Source organism: Enhydra lutris, unplaced genomic scaffold, assembly GCF_002288905.1.
Source record: "Enhydra lutris kenyoni isolate GAN:26980312 unplaced genomic scaffold, ASM228890v2 scaffoldscaffold26, whole genome shotgun sequence".
NCBI lineage: Eukaryota > Metazoa > Chordata > Mammalia > Carnivora > Mustelidae > Enhydra > Enhydra lutris.
This window is the reverse complement of record NW_019154110.1, coordinates 22018762-22034681: the sequence shown is the minus strand read 5'-3', so window position 1 is coordinate 22034681 and position 15920 is coordinate 22018762. Positions and strand designations below refer to the sequence as shown.

Here is a 15920-nt window from a genome sequence, read left to right as displayed (position 1 = left end):
AAAAAAAAAAAATAAGGCTGGATGCATAGTTAAGTAGGTGGTGAGGTTGGAGGCTTCCAGTTCCCAGAAACTCGCTCCCTGTCTTCCTCCAGCCTCGGAATGGCTTATCCAGATACAACCCCCAAGCACACGGAGAACAGTGGTGGCTCCCACCCTGCTCCTGGCTGCTGGAGGGCACCTGTAGTCCCCTGTAAAGCTCCTGCCAGTGGAAAGGTATGGACTCCTAAGCTGGGCCATGACACTGACAGGTTAGGAAAAGGCAAGTGAGACTGAAGATCTGAGGCCACTTTGGAGCAGACGCATCCACGACGCTGGGCCTAGGCAGGAGGCAGCTCAATGGTCACCGAGCCAAAGGAGTCAGTTACCTCTTTTCGGTGGTCTGTACTGCCCCAGGACGCCGAGCGCTTGTGTGTACAGGAGCTGGCCCGCTCTCCTTCCAGCTCTTGCCAGCACAGGGGCGTCTGCAGGGAGAGAAACCCCATGAGACAGAGCGGCTTCTCAGGCAGGCTCCAGGGAAGCAGCCACTTCCTGGTCAGAAGTGGTGGCTCTCCAAAGGCTTCTGTGTCGTCTGGTCATCAGCCTCCCAAACACTGCCCGCCTCTTTTATTCTTTGAGGCTTCTCCACCTGCACAGCCTCTCTCCCAGTCCACGTCCTCCAGGAAGTCCTCCCTGATAAGCCAACAAGGCCAATCTGCTTTTACTCTCTTGTGACCTTTACACATGGATTCAATAGCCCCAGCTATTCCAGGTGCTCCCCACGGGACAAGTCCTGCCCTCCCTATCCCAACCAGCCCCAGAAGAACACAGGCTCAGGGAACCACCAGCATCCTCATTCTTGGACCCTTTATGGGCCTGGCATAGGTCTGGGATCCTGGGAGCGTCATGCAAAACAAGTTACCAGACGGGACTCCAGTAAGCAATCATTACTTGGTAAAACAGGAAAAATGTCAGTAGGGGTCCCCCATCCTCCATCTTTGACCAAAGCAGGAGGCTTCCATGTAGTGCAACGTCTCCAGCTGGCTTCATGATTTTTCCCTGCACATGGACTGAATGCTGGGGGCCCCAAAGTCCTCCTGAATAGTCAGGGGAGGGGACATTCTCAACAAGGAGGAAGCCAGAATTCTGAACTCAGCCCTGACCCTGAGCCTTCCTGGCTTTATCACAGCTCCTTCTCCTGGGCCCTGTGCTGCCCTTTGTGGGAAAAGACCTCTCAGTCGGCCGTATCCCCCTCCCTGGCTGCATAGGAAGGCCAAGGGCCCAAGACTGAGGCAGGGGGAGTCGCAGACCCATTTCCTGGGCCCCAACCTGAGGGAGGAAGCTGTTGGCTCAAGCAGGAGGCAAAGGAGGACTAGATCACTTCCCACCACCAACACCCCCTGCTTCCATTCCAAGGGAGGGGCCCAAGGGGGAATGTTCCAGGGGAACCAGCTCTAAGTTCTCTGCACGAGCTGCCAAACCATGAGGGCCTGGGAACCATCTCTTCCAGCAGATCTGCTGACCTCCCCCGAGAGGTTGTTGCAAACAGAAAAGGGGGAGGATAAGAGCAGGGGAAAAAAACCCCAACCACTCACCACCCAACAGCTGTGAAGAAGAGCCGGGGAGGGGGTGGGGGGCAGAATGCCCTGTGCGACAGCTGGACGGAGGGGCAACAGGGAGCTGAGTCTCCCTGGCTCTTCCTTCTCCCAGCTGCTGACCAGGGCCTTTCCTGTGCAACACAGCCAGGGTAAGATGGCTACCCCACCCTCCTTCCCTGACCGCGCCACAAGGAAGACCAGCCGGGGCTCCAGAGTCCACGGCCCCCTCCTTCAGGAAGAGGGCAGGCAGCACATCCTTCAGGCCACAGCCCAAGCCCTGGAGGCAGAGCTAGCTCTGATAGCATTCGGCAACCAAGCGGCTAGCTGGTCGACTTCCCAATGCTTGCATCTCCCCAAACTGGGGTGCCAGTACACGGAGCCTCAGGAGAGCTGCTGTGCATACTGCAAACGAGGCGGTCCCCCTCTCCCACAGTCTCCTCTGCCCAGCAGACACACAAACGCACCTCCCCGCCCCGGGCTTCAAAGCCAGCCCGACAGATCGTTAGCTCTGCTCATTCAAGCTGAGCTCACATACAGGCCACAGAGGTGGGATTGTGAAGGTGATGATGCCCATTTCCCTTCCATCGGAAAGGTACCACACTCACAGCAGCCCCACCCATTAACATCTCTTACAGGCTCTTCAACTGCCTTCTTCCTTCGGAGAGGTGTGAGGGGGTGGAAGGAGACACGTGGGTTGACAGTGGAGTCTAGAAAGGATGTGAAAATTCACGCCAAACAGGGATCATGTCTCTCGGTCCATCTTACCTCACCTCCCTCTGCTCAGCCACATCTTCTAGCAACCAGAGCCACCCCTGTGTAAACCATACTACGAGGTCACTGCTTTGCCACAACACCTGGCTATGCCCTGGTCACAGATGTCGCTGTCTTACCTTCCATCCCATGGGCCCTCACCCTCGCTGTCTGTACCCAGGCAAACCTAGCTCTGCCTCCTTTCTCCCCTTACCCTGGACTTCTAAGCCTGCCCTCTCTAAGAGTGCCTACCCTACCAAGTCTTCCCAGCCTGCCCCTTGGGGAGCCCATCTAACTTATGTATCTCTTACTGACTACTCCTCTGCTCGTCTCCTCTGTACAGACAGCTCAGAGTACACATCACCCACACACTGAACATACAGGTACTGAATACACACCGCATGTCAGGTACTGCTCCAGGTGCTGGCGACACAGCCATGTGCAAAACAACAAAAATCCTTGTTCCCTTTGAGTTTATGTTCTAGCTGGGCACACAGTGATAAGTATTAAGAGAAAAACACAGCAATGAAAGGAGATAGGAATGCTAGACAGGGGAACATGATTTTAAATGTCAGGGACATCCTCAATTAAAAAGCAACATCTGAAGGAAAAAGTGAAGGGGATGTGGGAGCGAGCCAGGCAGATATCTAAGGTACAAGAGATCCAGATGGCAGAAACAGCCAGTGCAAAGGCCCTGAGGCAGGAGTGAACATGGTTTGTTTGAGAATGATAAGGAGGCGAGGCCAGTGTGGCTGGAGCAGAGTGAGCAAGAGGCAAAGCAGGAGAAGGTGAGGTCAGTTGGTGTGACAGCCTGAAAAATGGCCCTACAAAGATACCAGATCCTGATTCCTGGAATCTATGTGTGTTGCCTTATATGGTAAAGTTTTTACAAATGTAATTAAGTTATGGATTCTGAGATGCTAAGATTACCCTGGGTTATCCACACAACCTGGGCCATTACAAGTGTCCTTATAAGAGAGACAGAGGGCAATCAGACACACACGGAGAAAGATAAGGTGATGTGACCACAAAGACAGATACCGGAGTGATGTGGCCACAAGCCAAGGAGCACTGGCAGCCACAGAAGCTGGAAGATGCAAGGAATGGCTCTCCCAGCACCCAGCCCTGCCAACACCTTGATCTTGGCCCAGTGAAACAGAATTCAACTTCCGGCCTCCGGATCTGTGAGAGAATCAAGTTTTGTTGTTTTAAGCCACAGAGTTTGAGATCATTTGTCACAGCAGCCCTGGGAACCTAAGACAGCAGGTCATCCTGTGCTTGAAGCCATGAACATCTGAGCATCTGTAAAGCAAGCCCATGCATGGATGTGGGCTTTGGCCCCCCCGACTGAACGGGGTGTGTCAAGAGTGGGGCCCACGCCCTGCTCCCTAGTTCCAGTGCATCTGGGCAGATGGGCGGCTTCACCTCTGGGTCTCACGGCAAAGGTCTAAGCCAAGGTCTCCCTGGAGCACAGAAAAGCCACAGCTAAGGAAGGCTACCCTTTGAAGAGTCCCCCTTTCGTTGCACAACAAGGGTCAAGCCATGCGGCAGGACGGCAGCCAGATGACCCTCTGGAAGTGGAGCTTCAGCTCAGCAGACCAAAGCGTCATGTTCGTCAAGGGGATTCAGGCACCGGAACAGATTTATTTTAACACCCTGGCCCACGGGGATTAGCCAAGAGAGAAGCAGGCCCACGTACTAGCCATAAGCAACATCAGCAAACTGTACAGGACGATGATCAGATTATGCCAGCCTGGGTGGGGGTCAAAGCCAGGAAGCCTTGCCTGGGCATCCGAGCTGCCAGGGCCACATGCGGAAGGATTAACTGGGGGTGGGCACGGAGGGCAGCTTTCCAAAGAGCAGCCTGACAGAACAGGTAGGCGGGGCGGGAGGGAGCCCAAACCCTCCGAATTGGAACCTGGTTCTCTGACCCCAACCCAACTCACTTTCCACCTGGACTCCCAGGCAAGAGTCCCGGCCGCGCGGTCTCCAGGAACCTTGGCAGAGCCTGGCAGGCCCTGGGAACATAGCTCTGCATACCTGTGTGGGGACCAAGAACAGCGTGGTGCCTGGCCTGGTACAGACGCTCAGTGACTACGTGTGGAACATGACAGTCGGAAGGGACTCAGCCCCCGGGGGACTCTGGCCAAACACAGGCAGGAAAAGGCTCTCTGAGGGTGGTCTGCTGGCCCAGGCCAGGCTCCGGCTGGAGGTGGCCAAGGCCACTGGCCTCGGCCCTCCAGGGACTATGGAACCCTTGGATTTTCCAGCACGGACCCATTTTCAAATATTCTGTGCTGCTGTCAAGCCATCTGCTGAACAACTGGTCTTGCTTGCCAGTTTGGAAACCAGGCGCCATGCCCAGGCCCCACACCCAGGGCTGAGATGAGCAGCACGGGGGGCCGGGCAGAGCGGGAACCCGGGGTCCCATGTGTCTGCAGGATGAGACCAGCAGGGGAACTGTGCTCAAACAGTCATTCCAGCTGTGGTGAGACCATTTCCTCCCTGCAGAAGAGCGCATGGAGACATGAGGCTTTGCATGGCAAGAAGGGAGGTGGAGACAGCGCCCAGCCACTAGCCAGGCCGGCCCAGAGCACTCGGTGGCTGGCTTGGGTTTACCAGCTGACTTGGGGACATAGTGGTCCAGAGAGGGGAAAACGTCTTCAGACTGGCCTGAAGAAAACTGAGAAGTCCTCCAACACACGAAGAACCTCCTCCCGATGATGGTGACTCCATCCAGGAGCCTTGCCAGTCCTCCCTGACTGGCCGCTCTGTGCCCCACTCCCGCCGTACCCAAGCTCTTCCTTGGGCTCACCCAGCTTGTCTCTGGGAGACCTGGGCAGCTCTCTCCCATGGCTCTCCCGGGCTCAGAACATGCAGACCTTCACAGAACACCCTATTCTACCAAATAAGACTCATCCTCCTCTCTTCCTCCCCTGCCCCAAATAATCTGAGTAACCACCTTGCGAGAAAAATTTGAGAATGCAGCATGCTCGGCTATCCAAATGACAGGTGCTCTGTGTCTGCTGCCTAAGTCAGAAACTTGCTTGGAACGGGAGCATTCTTGTTTCCTCTAGGACGTTCAGCCTAACAACGGCTGCAGCCTTCACTACAAGGCATGTCCCCGGGAACACCAGGGCTGACGTGGTTTCCAAAAACACACTCTAGCTGCTGGCTCTGGGGTGGGGGGCGGGGGGCAAACGGGAGGGCAGAAGCGAGGGCCTGTCTGCCAGACACAACAGGAGTCCTAACACTGGTGTGTCTGGAAGAGAAGGGGAAAAAGGCAAGGGAAGGGCTTAGAGGAAGGAGGGAAAGGTGCCGGCCTCAATTTTTTTTTTTTTTTTTTTTTTAACAACATAAAAGCTTTCAAGGATTTTGGTAAATCCTGCCTCCCTACTTTCCCTCTACCTTTGTCCATGCTCCCTTGTAGCTCCCCAATAAAACCTCTCCCTCATCTCTAGTCCGTTCTGGGGATATGCCCGTGCTGCAGAGAGAAGAAACACCAATCACTTAGGGAGAGGGTAGGAGAACCTCAGGGCTTCCCGGTGTAATGCCAGTGTTGAAGGAGGTAGCCTGTGCCAGGCTGGGGAGGAGTGGGGGCCTCAAGAAAAAATGTGACTGGAGCCCCAAGTCCAGAAGCCAAAAAATCCCAGAAGGCCAGCACTGAAAGATGGGCAGGATGCATACTTTGGTTTGGATGCCTACGTTGATCAGAATTCTCCCACATCTTGACTCCGGCCACAATATTGACAGGTTGCTAAGAGTTCCTCGAGGGCTGGAGCCCATCCCGGGAAAAGAGGAAAGCTGCACAGCCTGGCCTTGCCAGACCCACGGAGGCGCATCGCTGACCTCTGTCTTGCCGTGGCAAGAAGCCCAGACTTGTTATATAAAAGATCTGGCCTGCAGCTGGAGCCCAAGCAAAAACACACAGCCTAGAGCCTAGGCCTCTAAATCCTGCCAGGGAATGTCTGAGGCCAACCCTCCCTTGAGTTGACAAAGAGAACACTCTCCAAGGAGTGAGGTAGAGGCTTCCTAGAAGGTCGGTGGCCAGAAGTGACAGGGGCAGGGAGAGGTGGGAAGCCCGCACCTGACAAAGGGGGATGTCACACTTGAGCTTGCACACTGGAAGGAGCCTTGGGTCCTGTCCTCCTGGAAGCCCTGCTTGACTAGATACCTTCTTTGAATTAAACACTCCTCTCCGAAAAGAAGGGAGTGTGTACTCCAGGCCTGTGAGGGCAAAGCAGAAGGCGTCTTACTCAGCCTTTCCCAAGGATACAGGGCACAGCGGTGCCTGGGGCTCCAAGGAGGCAGGCCCCTGCTGTCCATCACTGGAGCGTGTCCTCCCTTCGCATTCTGTCCGTAGATCGAAAGAGGGCCACTGATCTCAGCTGCGGCAAATTCCTTCTGGTTCAAGGTGGGGCATTCCCATGAGAATTTCTCTCCTCTAAACCATGCCAAACATTTGGCCCCATCTCATCCCTTGGCTGTCTGTTCACTGGCCTTCATGGAACTGGCATCCAGACTCACAGAGGCCAAATCTTGTTCTCATTTCCTTATCCTTCATTCCAACATGCCGAGAACAGTACTGGGCATTCAGACGTTCACTAGCAACCTTTGAAAATGGAGCTTACTAAAAAAAAATAATAAATAAAAGCAAGGGACCAACGGGATGTGCACAGAAGAGGCAGGGGGTTGTGAGGGAACGAAACACTTTCATGCTGGACTGGCACCCCACCTGCGAGCAAGCCGAGCGGGTACACACTCCCAGCTTGCAAAGAGCTGACTTGCCCAGGACCCCCAGGATGCGGGCCTGCTTCTGAGGCCCCATGCTACCCACCCTGTTTCATCTTTCCTGAGAACAAGTCGTTTGTTCTGAAGTCAAAGAGGAATGGGTTTATGTGTCAAAAGGGAAAAGACTGGATTCAACTGCTAAGAATGGTGAAGTCCTGAATCAGATTAAGAAGTATCTTTGTATGGGGTGCCTGGGTGGCTCAGTCAGTTAGCTGAGAGTCCAACTCTTGATTCTGCTCAGGTCGTGATCTCAGGGTCATGAGATCCAGCCCCAGCTGGACTCTGGGCTCAGCAGGGAGTCTGCTTGGAATTCTCTCTCTCCCTCTGCCCCTCCCCACCCCTGCATGTGCACTCTCTCCCTCTCTCTCAAATAAATAAATAAATCTTTAAAAAAAAAAAAAAAAAAAGAACTATCTTTTATAATTTTACATAGGAGATGACCCCTTGCTCAGGTGAACACTATCTTATTCGAAAACTGGCCAAGGGGCCAGGTGACCCGCAGAGTTTCCTTCAAAGTTCAGGATTCTTATTGAAAAGACCACCAGGAAGAAAAATACTGACAGAGAGGACCTGGGCTCCAAAGGACTTAAACAGTCCCACTGGACTCCAGTGGGCTGCTGGCTAGGGCTAGAGTCTTCACAATCTGAGAGCTTTCCACTCCTACTGCTCCAGGGGAATCTATCCCAGTTCCAGACACTTTCTGGCCCCCTTTCCCAGTTGTCTGGGGAACGCAAACTCGGTTGAAATGTTGGCCTGCTTAATTTTAGAAAGGTAAAGCTCATTTTTGAAAACCTAGAAGAGATTCCAAAGTCAACTCTTGCTTACCCACACACAAATACTCAAAGCCGGACTGGGAAACCCAGACTGACTTCTCTTTTCCACCAGCCAGGTGGGATGCAAGCTCGTTTTCACGGTAGGTTTACAGACAAAACTGAGCTGGTAAGCATCAGATGCTGAGAAGCCACATGGTAAAGACTTACAGCCAAAACCCAGGACAGATCATGTCAGTGACTGAGAGTTGGTAAGTAGACCAAAGGCCTCCTGAGCCAGCCCCCGCCCCCCATCCCTGTCCCCTTAGGAGAACACGTCATTACCTGGGTGGCCTTGTCATTGGTACAGCAGGTGAAGGCCCCATCGGCATCTCGTGGCCACTGGCCCAGAAGGTAGGAGCTGAGGATGGTGTCCAGGGAGAATGTACGCCGGACCTGGGGCGGCTGAGGCCTACACACTGACTTTTCTGGGGCCACGGAGCATGGGACGCTGGCTGGAAGAGAGCACAGCCCGCACACCTTGACGTCAGCATGGAGGAAGGAGACGAGTAACCAATCCTCTGTCTCCTAGGAAAGCCTCACCTGACGGCCATGTCTTCACTTGTATCCACCTCCATCCTAAAAGGTTATTTGAAGAGGCCTTTTCTAGGCCAAATCTAAGCAAATACAGTCTGACCGGAGCTATCCTGACTTAACCAGCTGGTCTTTATCACTGGAAACAATTTACATCATTTTACTTCAGAAAAGGGGTGATTTTATACATGTCTTCTTTCTCCTGTTCCTAAAGGACCAGGAGCCCTGAACTCCTAAGTCTCAAAGTTCCCGAGGGCAGGACTGTTTCCCATCATTAATGAGGGAACTCTAAGGGGCCCAAAAACAACCTTTTATCCTCTGCCCTGCCTCTCTCCGGCACCCACTGCGGAGCTCCTGAGGACTGCACAAATTCAACCCAATTAACTGAAGAACTCTTCACACGTCCTTCATGACTGGTTAGCTCAGGGAACCTAGGTGACTGAGACAAAGAGAACAACAGAACTCCTTTCAACCATCCGGGATGGAGGAATCTAGCTTAGGAAAATCAGTCTTTTGGTTCCCTCCTCTGTCTCCCCTCTTCTGGCTAAATTGGACAAAAATAAAGCAATTATAAATCCATCCATTTAAATTTTACCTTGGTTAAAGCTTTTTGGGAGATGGTAAAAACTGAGGCTGCTGATAAAATCTAAGGGTTCCGGAATCATCTGTTAAGTTTCAATCATCTGGGTTGACCCTGCTTTCCATAGCCACATTCAGAACATTCTATCTTGGGGTGCCTGGGGGGCTCAGACGGTTAAGCGTCTGTCTGCCTTTGGCTCAGTCATGATTTCCAGGTCCTGGGATCAAGCCCCATGTCCGGGGAGAGGGGTGGGTCCCAGCTCAGCGGGGAGTCTGCTTCTCCCTCTCCCCCTGCTTGAGCTCTCTCTGTATCTGTATCTCTCTCAAATGAATAAATTTTTTAAAAAACCTTAAAAAAAATTCTACTATCTTAAGATCTATAAAGGCTTTCCTTTCCACAGAGCAAAACGTTTTCACATCTGTAGCAATCCCTTGATAATTTGTGTGTCCATTAAGCAGAGCAAAAGGAACTAGGGATCGTAGGTATAAATAAACTTGAAGAGCTTTATATTAAAAACACACCAACAGGTTGGCAGGTCCTCAAAAAGTTAAAACATAAAATTACCATATGATCCAGTGATTGCACTTCTAGGTAAACATACAAAAGAACTGAAAGCAGGGTCTTGGTCACTCATGTTCATAGCAGCGCCATTCTTGACAACCAAGTAGAAGCAACCCGATGTCCATCAATGGGTGAATGGCTAAACCAACTGTGGTGTATACATGCGATGGGCCATTAGTCTCAAAGGGGGATGAAATTCGGACTCATTCTACAATACAACGAAGCTTCAAAACATTATACTAAGTGAAATAAGACAGTCACAAAAGGACAAATACTGTATGATTCCACTTCTAGAAAGCATAGGGGCAGAAAGTAGAATAGTGGTTACCAGGGATTTAGGGAGTAAAGGGAATGCAGAGTTTTCATGGGCACAGAGTTTCTGCTTGGCATGATGATAATGTTCTGGAAATGGATGGTAGGGAGGTTTGCACAATATCGTGAACATACTTAATGCCACTGAATAATGAACTTGAAATGGTTAAATGGTAAAATTTATGTTAAGCATTTACCATGATAGAGAAGGAGATGCTAACCATACTGTATATTCTCTAAATCTGTTTACCTACTTATACACATTTTGACATAGTTGAAATCAACGTGAAATATACATTACATTCTGCTTTGTTCTACCCATTTCATATACCCACTTCCAAGTATCAACAATCTACTTATTTGCCATTTCCAATGACTACATAATATTCCACTAGGTTGGTATACAGTTGCCTGCTTAGCCACTCCCATATTATTGGGCATTTGAAGGGTCTCCCTGCCCACAATCTGGACATCACAAATGTTACTGCCTGTATAACTTTCAGGCTGTTTTTTCTAATTCCTGGCATATTTCTGAGTCCTCTCCCTCAGCTATCATATGTGTTCATTTAAAACAGAAGAAAATGGGGCGCCTGGATGGCTCAGTGGGTTAAAGCCTCTGCCTTTGGCTCAGGTCATGATCCCAGGGTCCTGGGATCAAGCCCCGCATCAGGATCCCTGCTCAGCAAGGAGCCTGCTTCCTCCTCTCTCTCTCTGCCTGCCTCTCTGCCTACTTGTGATCTCCGTCTGTCAAATAAATAAATAAAATCTTAAAAAAAAAAACAGAAGAAAATGACACACTGCAATAGTAGTAAGTGTGAACTGCAAAAAAGTCAGGAAATATACAAACAAAAAGAAAAACCTCAACTCTCAATACCCAGAGATAAGCCCCGCAATGCTATGAGATACACCTTTGTCTGCTGGACTGCTGTGTGCTTTAAATAAAAAATGGGATCATGCTGTACATATTGTTTTGTAATATGTTTTCACCTTATACCATAAACACTTTTCCAAATAGTACATACTGGCCTGCAAGATATCCTTTTAAAAGATCTTTAACATTTCTGTTAAAACTCTTCAAAAGTTCATTTTCGTTTTCGAAGACAGTAGCCAAAGGCCTTATGTCCTGGTCCCACTTACCTTTCCTGTACATTTCACTCCTCCTCAAGGTCTCTGTGTCCTGAACAAGCTGTACAATGCACCATTTCCCACCATGACCTGTGCCTTCCCCCCCTCTGACGTTTTGCACAGGTGGCCAGAGTTGGGATCTGCCCCATGTGTCCGGGCCAGCCTAATTGTCTCCACCTCCACAAAGCCTGCTGGATTCCCTGGAAGAATTTTCTGATTTCCCCCAGCACTTTGTACTCATTTAGTACCTAGAATCCTCTCTCTTGGATTATGGGTATTTTAACTCCGAGATAATAAACAACCTGTAGCCAAGGACTGTCTCTAATTTATCTTTGTACCCCACACAGTGCCGAGAACACAGGGCTGGTGACTGGCAGATGCCTAAGTTTTCATATAAAATAAAAAAAACCGTTACTACAAGGGAATCTACTCTAATCAGATCAGGGATTTGAAGTCTGTCTGCCTTGCGCATCCATGCTCAACCCCCTCCCCATGAATAAAGCCCCCAGGGCTGCTTGTCTCTTTCTTTCTCTGGCTCAGGAAGGCCTGGCCTCTCTCTTCTCCTCCTTGGGCCTTGTCACCCAGTCAGTCAGTGACAGGCATGCTGGGTTCAAGTCCCAACTTCACGTCCCCCATTTGCTGTCAGCCACTCTTTCTCCCATCCTAGGTTTAAGATTAAAAGGTGGCAATCCAGGGGCGCCTGAGTGGCTCAGTGGGTTAAAGCCTTTGCCTTCAGCTCAGGTCATGGTCCCAGGGTCCTGGGATTGAGCCCCGCATCAGGCTCTCTGCTCAGCAGGGAGCCTGCTTCCCTTCCTCTCTCTCTTCCTGCCTCTCTGCCTACTTGTAATCTCTGTCAAATAAATAAAATCTTTTAAATAAATAAATAAAAGGTGGCAATCCAGATATTTTGGGGAGGTTTTGACGCATGCTGGTCAGACACAACACCGCTGTCCTGTGGGCCTCCAAAACTGTCTTAGGAGAGCCTAGGGATGAGGCGGGCGGCAGCCCCAGAAAGTGAGTTTATGGGATCATGTGATAGAGCCGCAGAGAGGCAGGTGGGAAGCAGGTGAGGAAGAGGCTGGCATAAAGGCCAGAATGTGGTGATCCTGACAGCCGCTTCATTGCTGTGTGGAAGAGGGCCAGGACTCCTAGGCAGGGAAAACAGTGAGGAGGGAATCTCTGGGAACAGCCTCACCCAGCCTTCCCCCAGAAACTGCTACAAAAGCCTCATGGAGATTTTTCTTTTACCGAGACCATGAGGGCTCTTTGGTATCTACAGTGAACTTCTAAATTTCACCCCATCTGCAAAGTCCTTTCTGGGTCTTTACTCTCCCATCAGCCCCAAAAGGGGCTGGGGGGTGGGCGGGGACTGTAAGGGAACCGAGGCCCAGAGTGGGCCAGTCTCATACCGGACTCGGTTGCCCATGAGGTCTGAGGCAGTCCGACACCTAAACCCAAGTCTCCTTCCTCCCCAATCACCCCATTTGGGCTCCTGGCCCTTCAGCATCAGAAACACTCTCTGAGGTTGCAGGAGACACCTGCCTAGACACCGGCCGGAAGGACCGTCTTTAGAGCACCTTTTTGGGGAAGGGAGTCTTTTGATGGCAGCCATTATCCAGGTGTCTGTACTGACTTTCTGTTTTTCAGGTTGGTTGGGTTTTTCTTTTTCTTTCTTTTTTTCTTTTTTTTTGAAGTTTTTGAAACCTTGGCATTCTATGATCTCCCAGGGATAATTTAAAGCACACCCATTTGATAACTGTTCACACTACCCCTCATAATCCACCCTACTCGTGAGCTACAGTAGGAATCCAAGCTTAAGGGTGGCAATCAGAGATGGGACCATATTCACAGTACCCCTGGGGTAAGGCAGAACTCAGAATCCTAGAATATGTGGTTGAGAATCCAACCACCCACTCTGGTCAACTCTACATGCTTTCTGGCTACCTTTGACCAAAGTGATTCACAAAGACTCTGAGGGTGTCATGGGTCCTGACTTGCTCTTCCATATACCAACCCCCCCCCCACCACACACACACACGAAGAAAGAAACACACAAAAAAGGGAAGAAAACAACATGGGAGTGGGAGATAGGAATGGAGAGAAATGGAGGACACCAATCCAGGACCAGTGACCCCTGATGCCCTTCTCTCTGCCAGACCTGCAAGGACCTCACTGCATCCAAGTCAAACCTGGAGGTCTTGCCTCAGTTTCTTTTCCTTCAAGGAGGCAGCTGGGCCTCAGCCTTATTTCTAGGGTGACCACATCCTACCACTGGCATAGCTCCTACCAGTCACAAGGTGACAGAATCACCTTCTGTCTCAAGACACCTCAGCAAGTCCCCACTTCCCCTCCCCAGCCCCCAATTCTTGGCAGTCCTAACACCTCTGAAGAGAGTTAAAATGCCATGTTTCCTTCATGCCCAGAAAATGAGGGGGGCAATTTTTGAAAAATTCAATTTTGATAGGAAACGAAAACTCACCACTTACTTCAGAAACCTCATCCTAAGTAGTTTGGTGAGCACCTGCTGATTTGGGCGCTGAAACCAATGAAGGGCTAAACCCATGTGTCAAGTTCCCCCCAAGTACAACACAAACCAAAGCTAGAATCAGACAGTGACGGGTCTTGTGCCATCCTCCAAGGGGCGACAGTGGAGTGTGAGCAGTGTGGTCCCCAAGAGGTCAGATGTGAGGGACCCACTTCTTAAAGATTTTATTTATTTATTGGACAGACAGAGATCACAAGTAGGCAGAGAGGCAGGAAGAGAGAGAGGAGGAAGCAGGCTCCCTACTGAGCAGAGAGCCCGATGCGGGGCTCGATCCCAGGAACCTGGGATCATGACCTGAGCCGAAGGCAGAGGCTTTAACCCACTGAGCCACCCAGGCGCCCCGAGGGACCCACTTCTGACCAAGGCTCCAAAAGGACCCACTTCTGACCTTCCTCCAGATGGGATTGCAGCCAACACCACCCAACCCCCCCAGGCCTTCTCTCCCATCTGGCAAGTGGGAGCTCATGCCCAGCCTACGGTGCTTCCTAGCAATGCTCTCAAGAACAGAGGGTGAGAGGCAAAGCTGCTTGAAGTCTTCGCTAGAAAGCTTATGTCAAACCAGTTAACATCACTTAAACCCTCCCTCCTCCACAATTCTTTAGGATACAAGGTCAGGTAAAGGAACTTAGAAAAGGATTCAGCCCAGAAAAGATGCACAGAATGAGTTCCAGCCACACTGTCCCTTGGGGCACATGGACGGAGTGACAGCCTACCCCAGCACGGACACCGCCTTGAGGAACTGGTGGAGAGGCTGCCTCCGTGTGCCCGTGCTGCCCATGGGGGCCCTAACTCTGTGGGGAATGTCCTCAAAGAAATCTCACAAGTGAGCGTAGTTCAAACAGGAGCTTGTGGGCTTCTCCCTCATGGAATATACCAGAAAGATCTGGGGACTGGGTTCTGCCCCGCCGTTGTGTGATTATGGTCAACGAAGAAGCGTTGAGAAGTCACAACGGCTGTTTGTGGTTGGAAGCTGAACTGGTTTCATTTCTGGAAAGTACCCCTCTCTCGGATTTGGGAAACGGGGGCGGAGGGGTAAGAGGACCATCGGCTCCCCTGTCTGAGTAGGGACGCCCAGATCGTGCCAGGCCATGACAAAGCAGCAGGCTGCGGGGGCCCCGGCTGGGTGCCTGCGGGAGGGTGGAGTGTCCTGTTTACGGCGCGGTGGGGTTTTATCGGCCCATCGCATGCAGCCGCCTCCACAGCCCAACCACCTGGCGAAGCACCCTGGCACGGGGCCAGGCCATTTCACCAGGCAGCGGAGCAGCGGCGGATGCTGGGGTTCTTGGGCAACAGCAAATGGAAAAAAACAAAACAAAACAGCACACACCGGAGATAAGACGCCTTGGGTGCTATCTTCCAGAGCCACCCGCTTCTGTTTCCCAACTGCTGCCATGTGTAAGGCTGCGGGGACAGGGGCTCTCAGTGCAGACAGCCAGCGGTCAGGTGTCTGTGCTTTGGGGGAGGAGTCCACCAGCACAAAGCAAAGAGCAGACCAGACACTGGACCAAAAGCGGCCAAGAGGGGCCCGGCGCACAACCAGGGACCGACTGATTCCTCCGGCGGGACTTCTGAGTGCCCACACCGAGCCCGTCTACAACCACTGCTGACACCGCTGCAGGCGAAGGTGAAGTGCTCGAGGCCGCTGCGATCCCTAGGGGCCAGGCTACCAGACACAAATCCTCCCCCACCCCCCCCAGCAAATGACACTTCAGAAGGACTAGCAAACTCTCTCTGCGCCTCCCTCCAGTCCCTGGCTCAGGCCGGACCACGCCAGCAAATCCCTGCCCCAGGAACCCAGAGGAGGAGGATGACAGCACTCAGGAGAAGGGCAGGAGGGGGTCAGGGGAAGGCAGCAGACAAGGCAGGAAGTGAGGCTTCTGGGGCTGCCTTTCTCAGCTTGGCCAGAGACAGAGCGTGGGGTGAAGGTTTGGCAGCTCACAGGGAGAAAGCAGCCGCTGGCCACAGGGTCCCAGTTGGGGGGCGATGTCACTCCTGTTACCACCTCTGAAGCAAAATAGAAACCTGGGAAATGAGACGAGGCTACTCTCCCCCACCCAAAATACCCAAGAAGGACAGCCAATGAGCTCATATGCGTGGCCCAAACTCAACAGTTAGCTGGTCTAACAAAGGAGGTACGAGTCACTTTCTCCTGCTGTGGGGGCTCTGAAGCATTATTAGCACCAGCCTTCCACCTCTCCTCTTAGAGATAGCTTGCGGTACCAGAAGCTTTACCTATGCTGGAGGAAATAAGAAAATGCAGATGAGCAAGAAGAGAAAAATAAAAACAGGGCCTATCCCCGGCCCTGAGATTGCGGCCTGTCCACATCCTTCCTGGTCTC

The 15920-nt window shown here is 51.7% G+C and overlaps 1 protein-coding gene across 1 annotated transcript in view; it reads right to left on the bottom strand.

Moving 5' to 3' along the window:
* Window positions 1-15920, bottom strand: part of LOC111151307 (family with sequence similarity 117 member A) — a 44237-nt gene that overhangs the window by 9544 nt on the left and 18773 nt on the right. Inside the window, exons 2-3 of the mRNA XM_022509203.1 lie at window positions 8210-8379; window positions 366-461 (exon numbers count right to left, since the gene is read on the bottom strand). Of these exons, the coding sequence (XP_022364911.1) occupies window positions 366-461; window positions 8210-8379 (266 nt within the window). The remainder of the gene's footprint in view (window positions 1-365; window positions 462-8209; window positions 8380-15920) is intronic.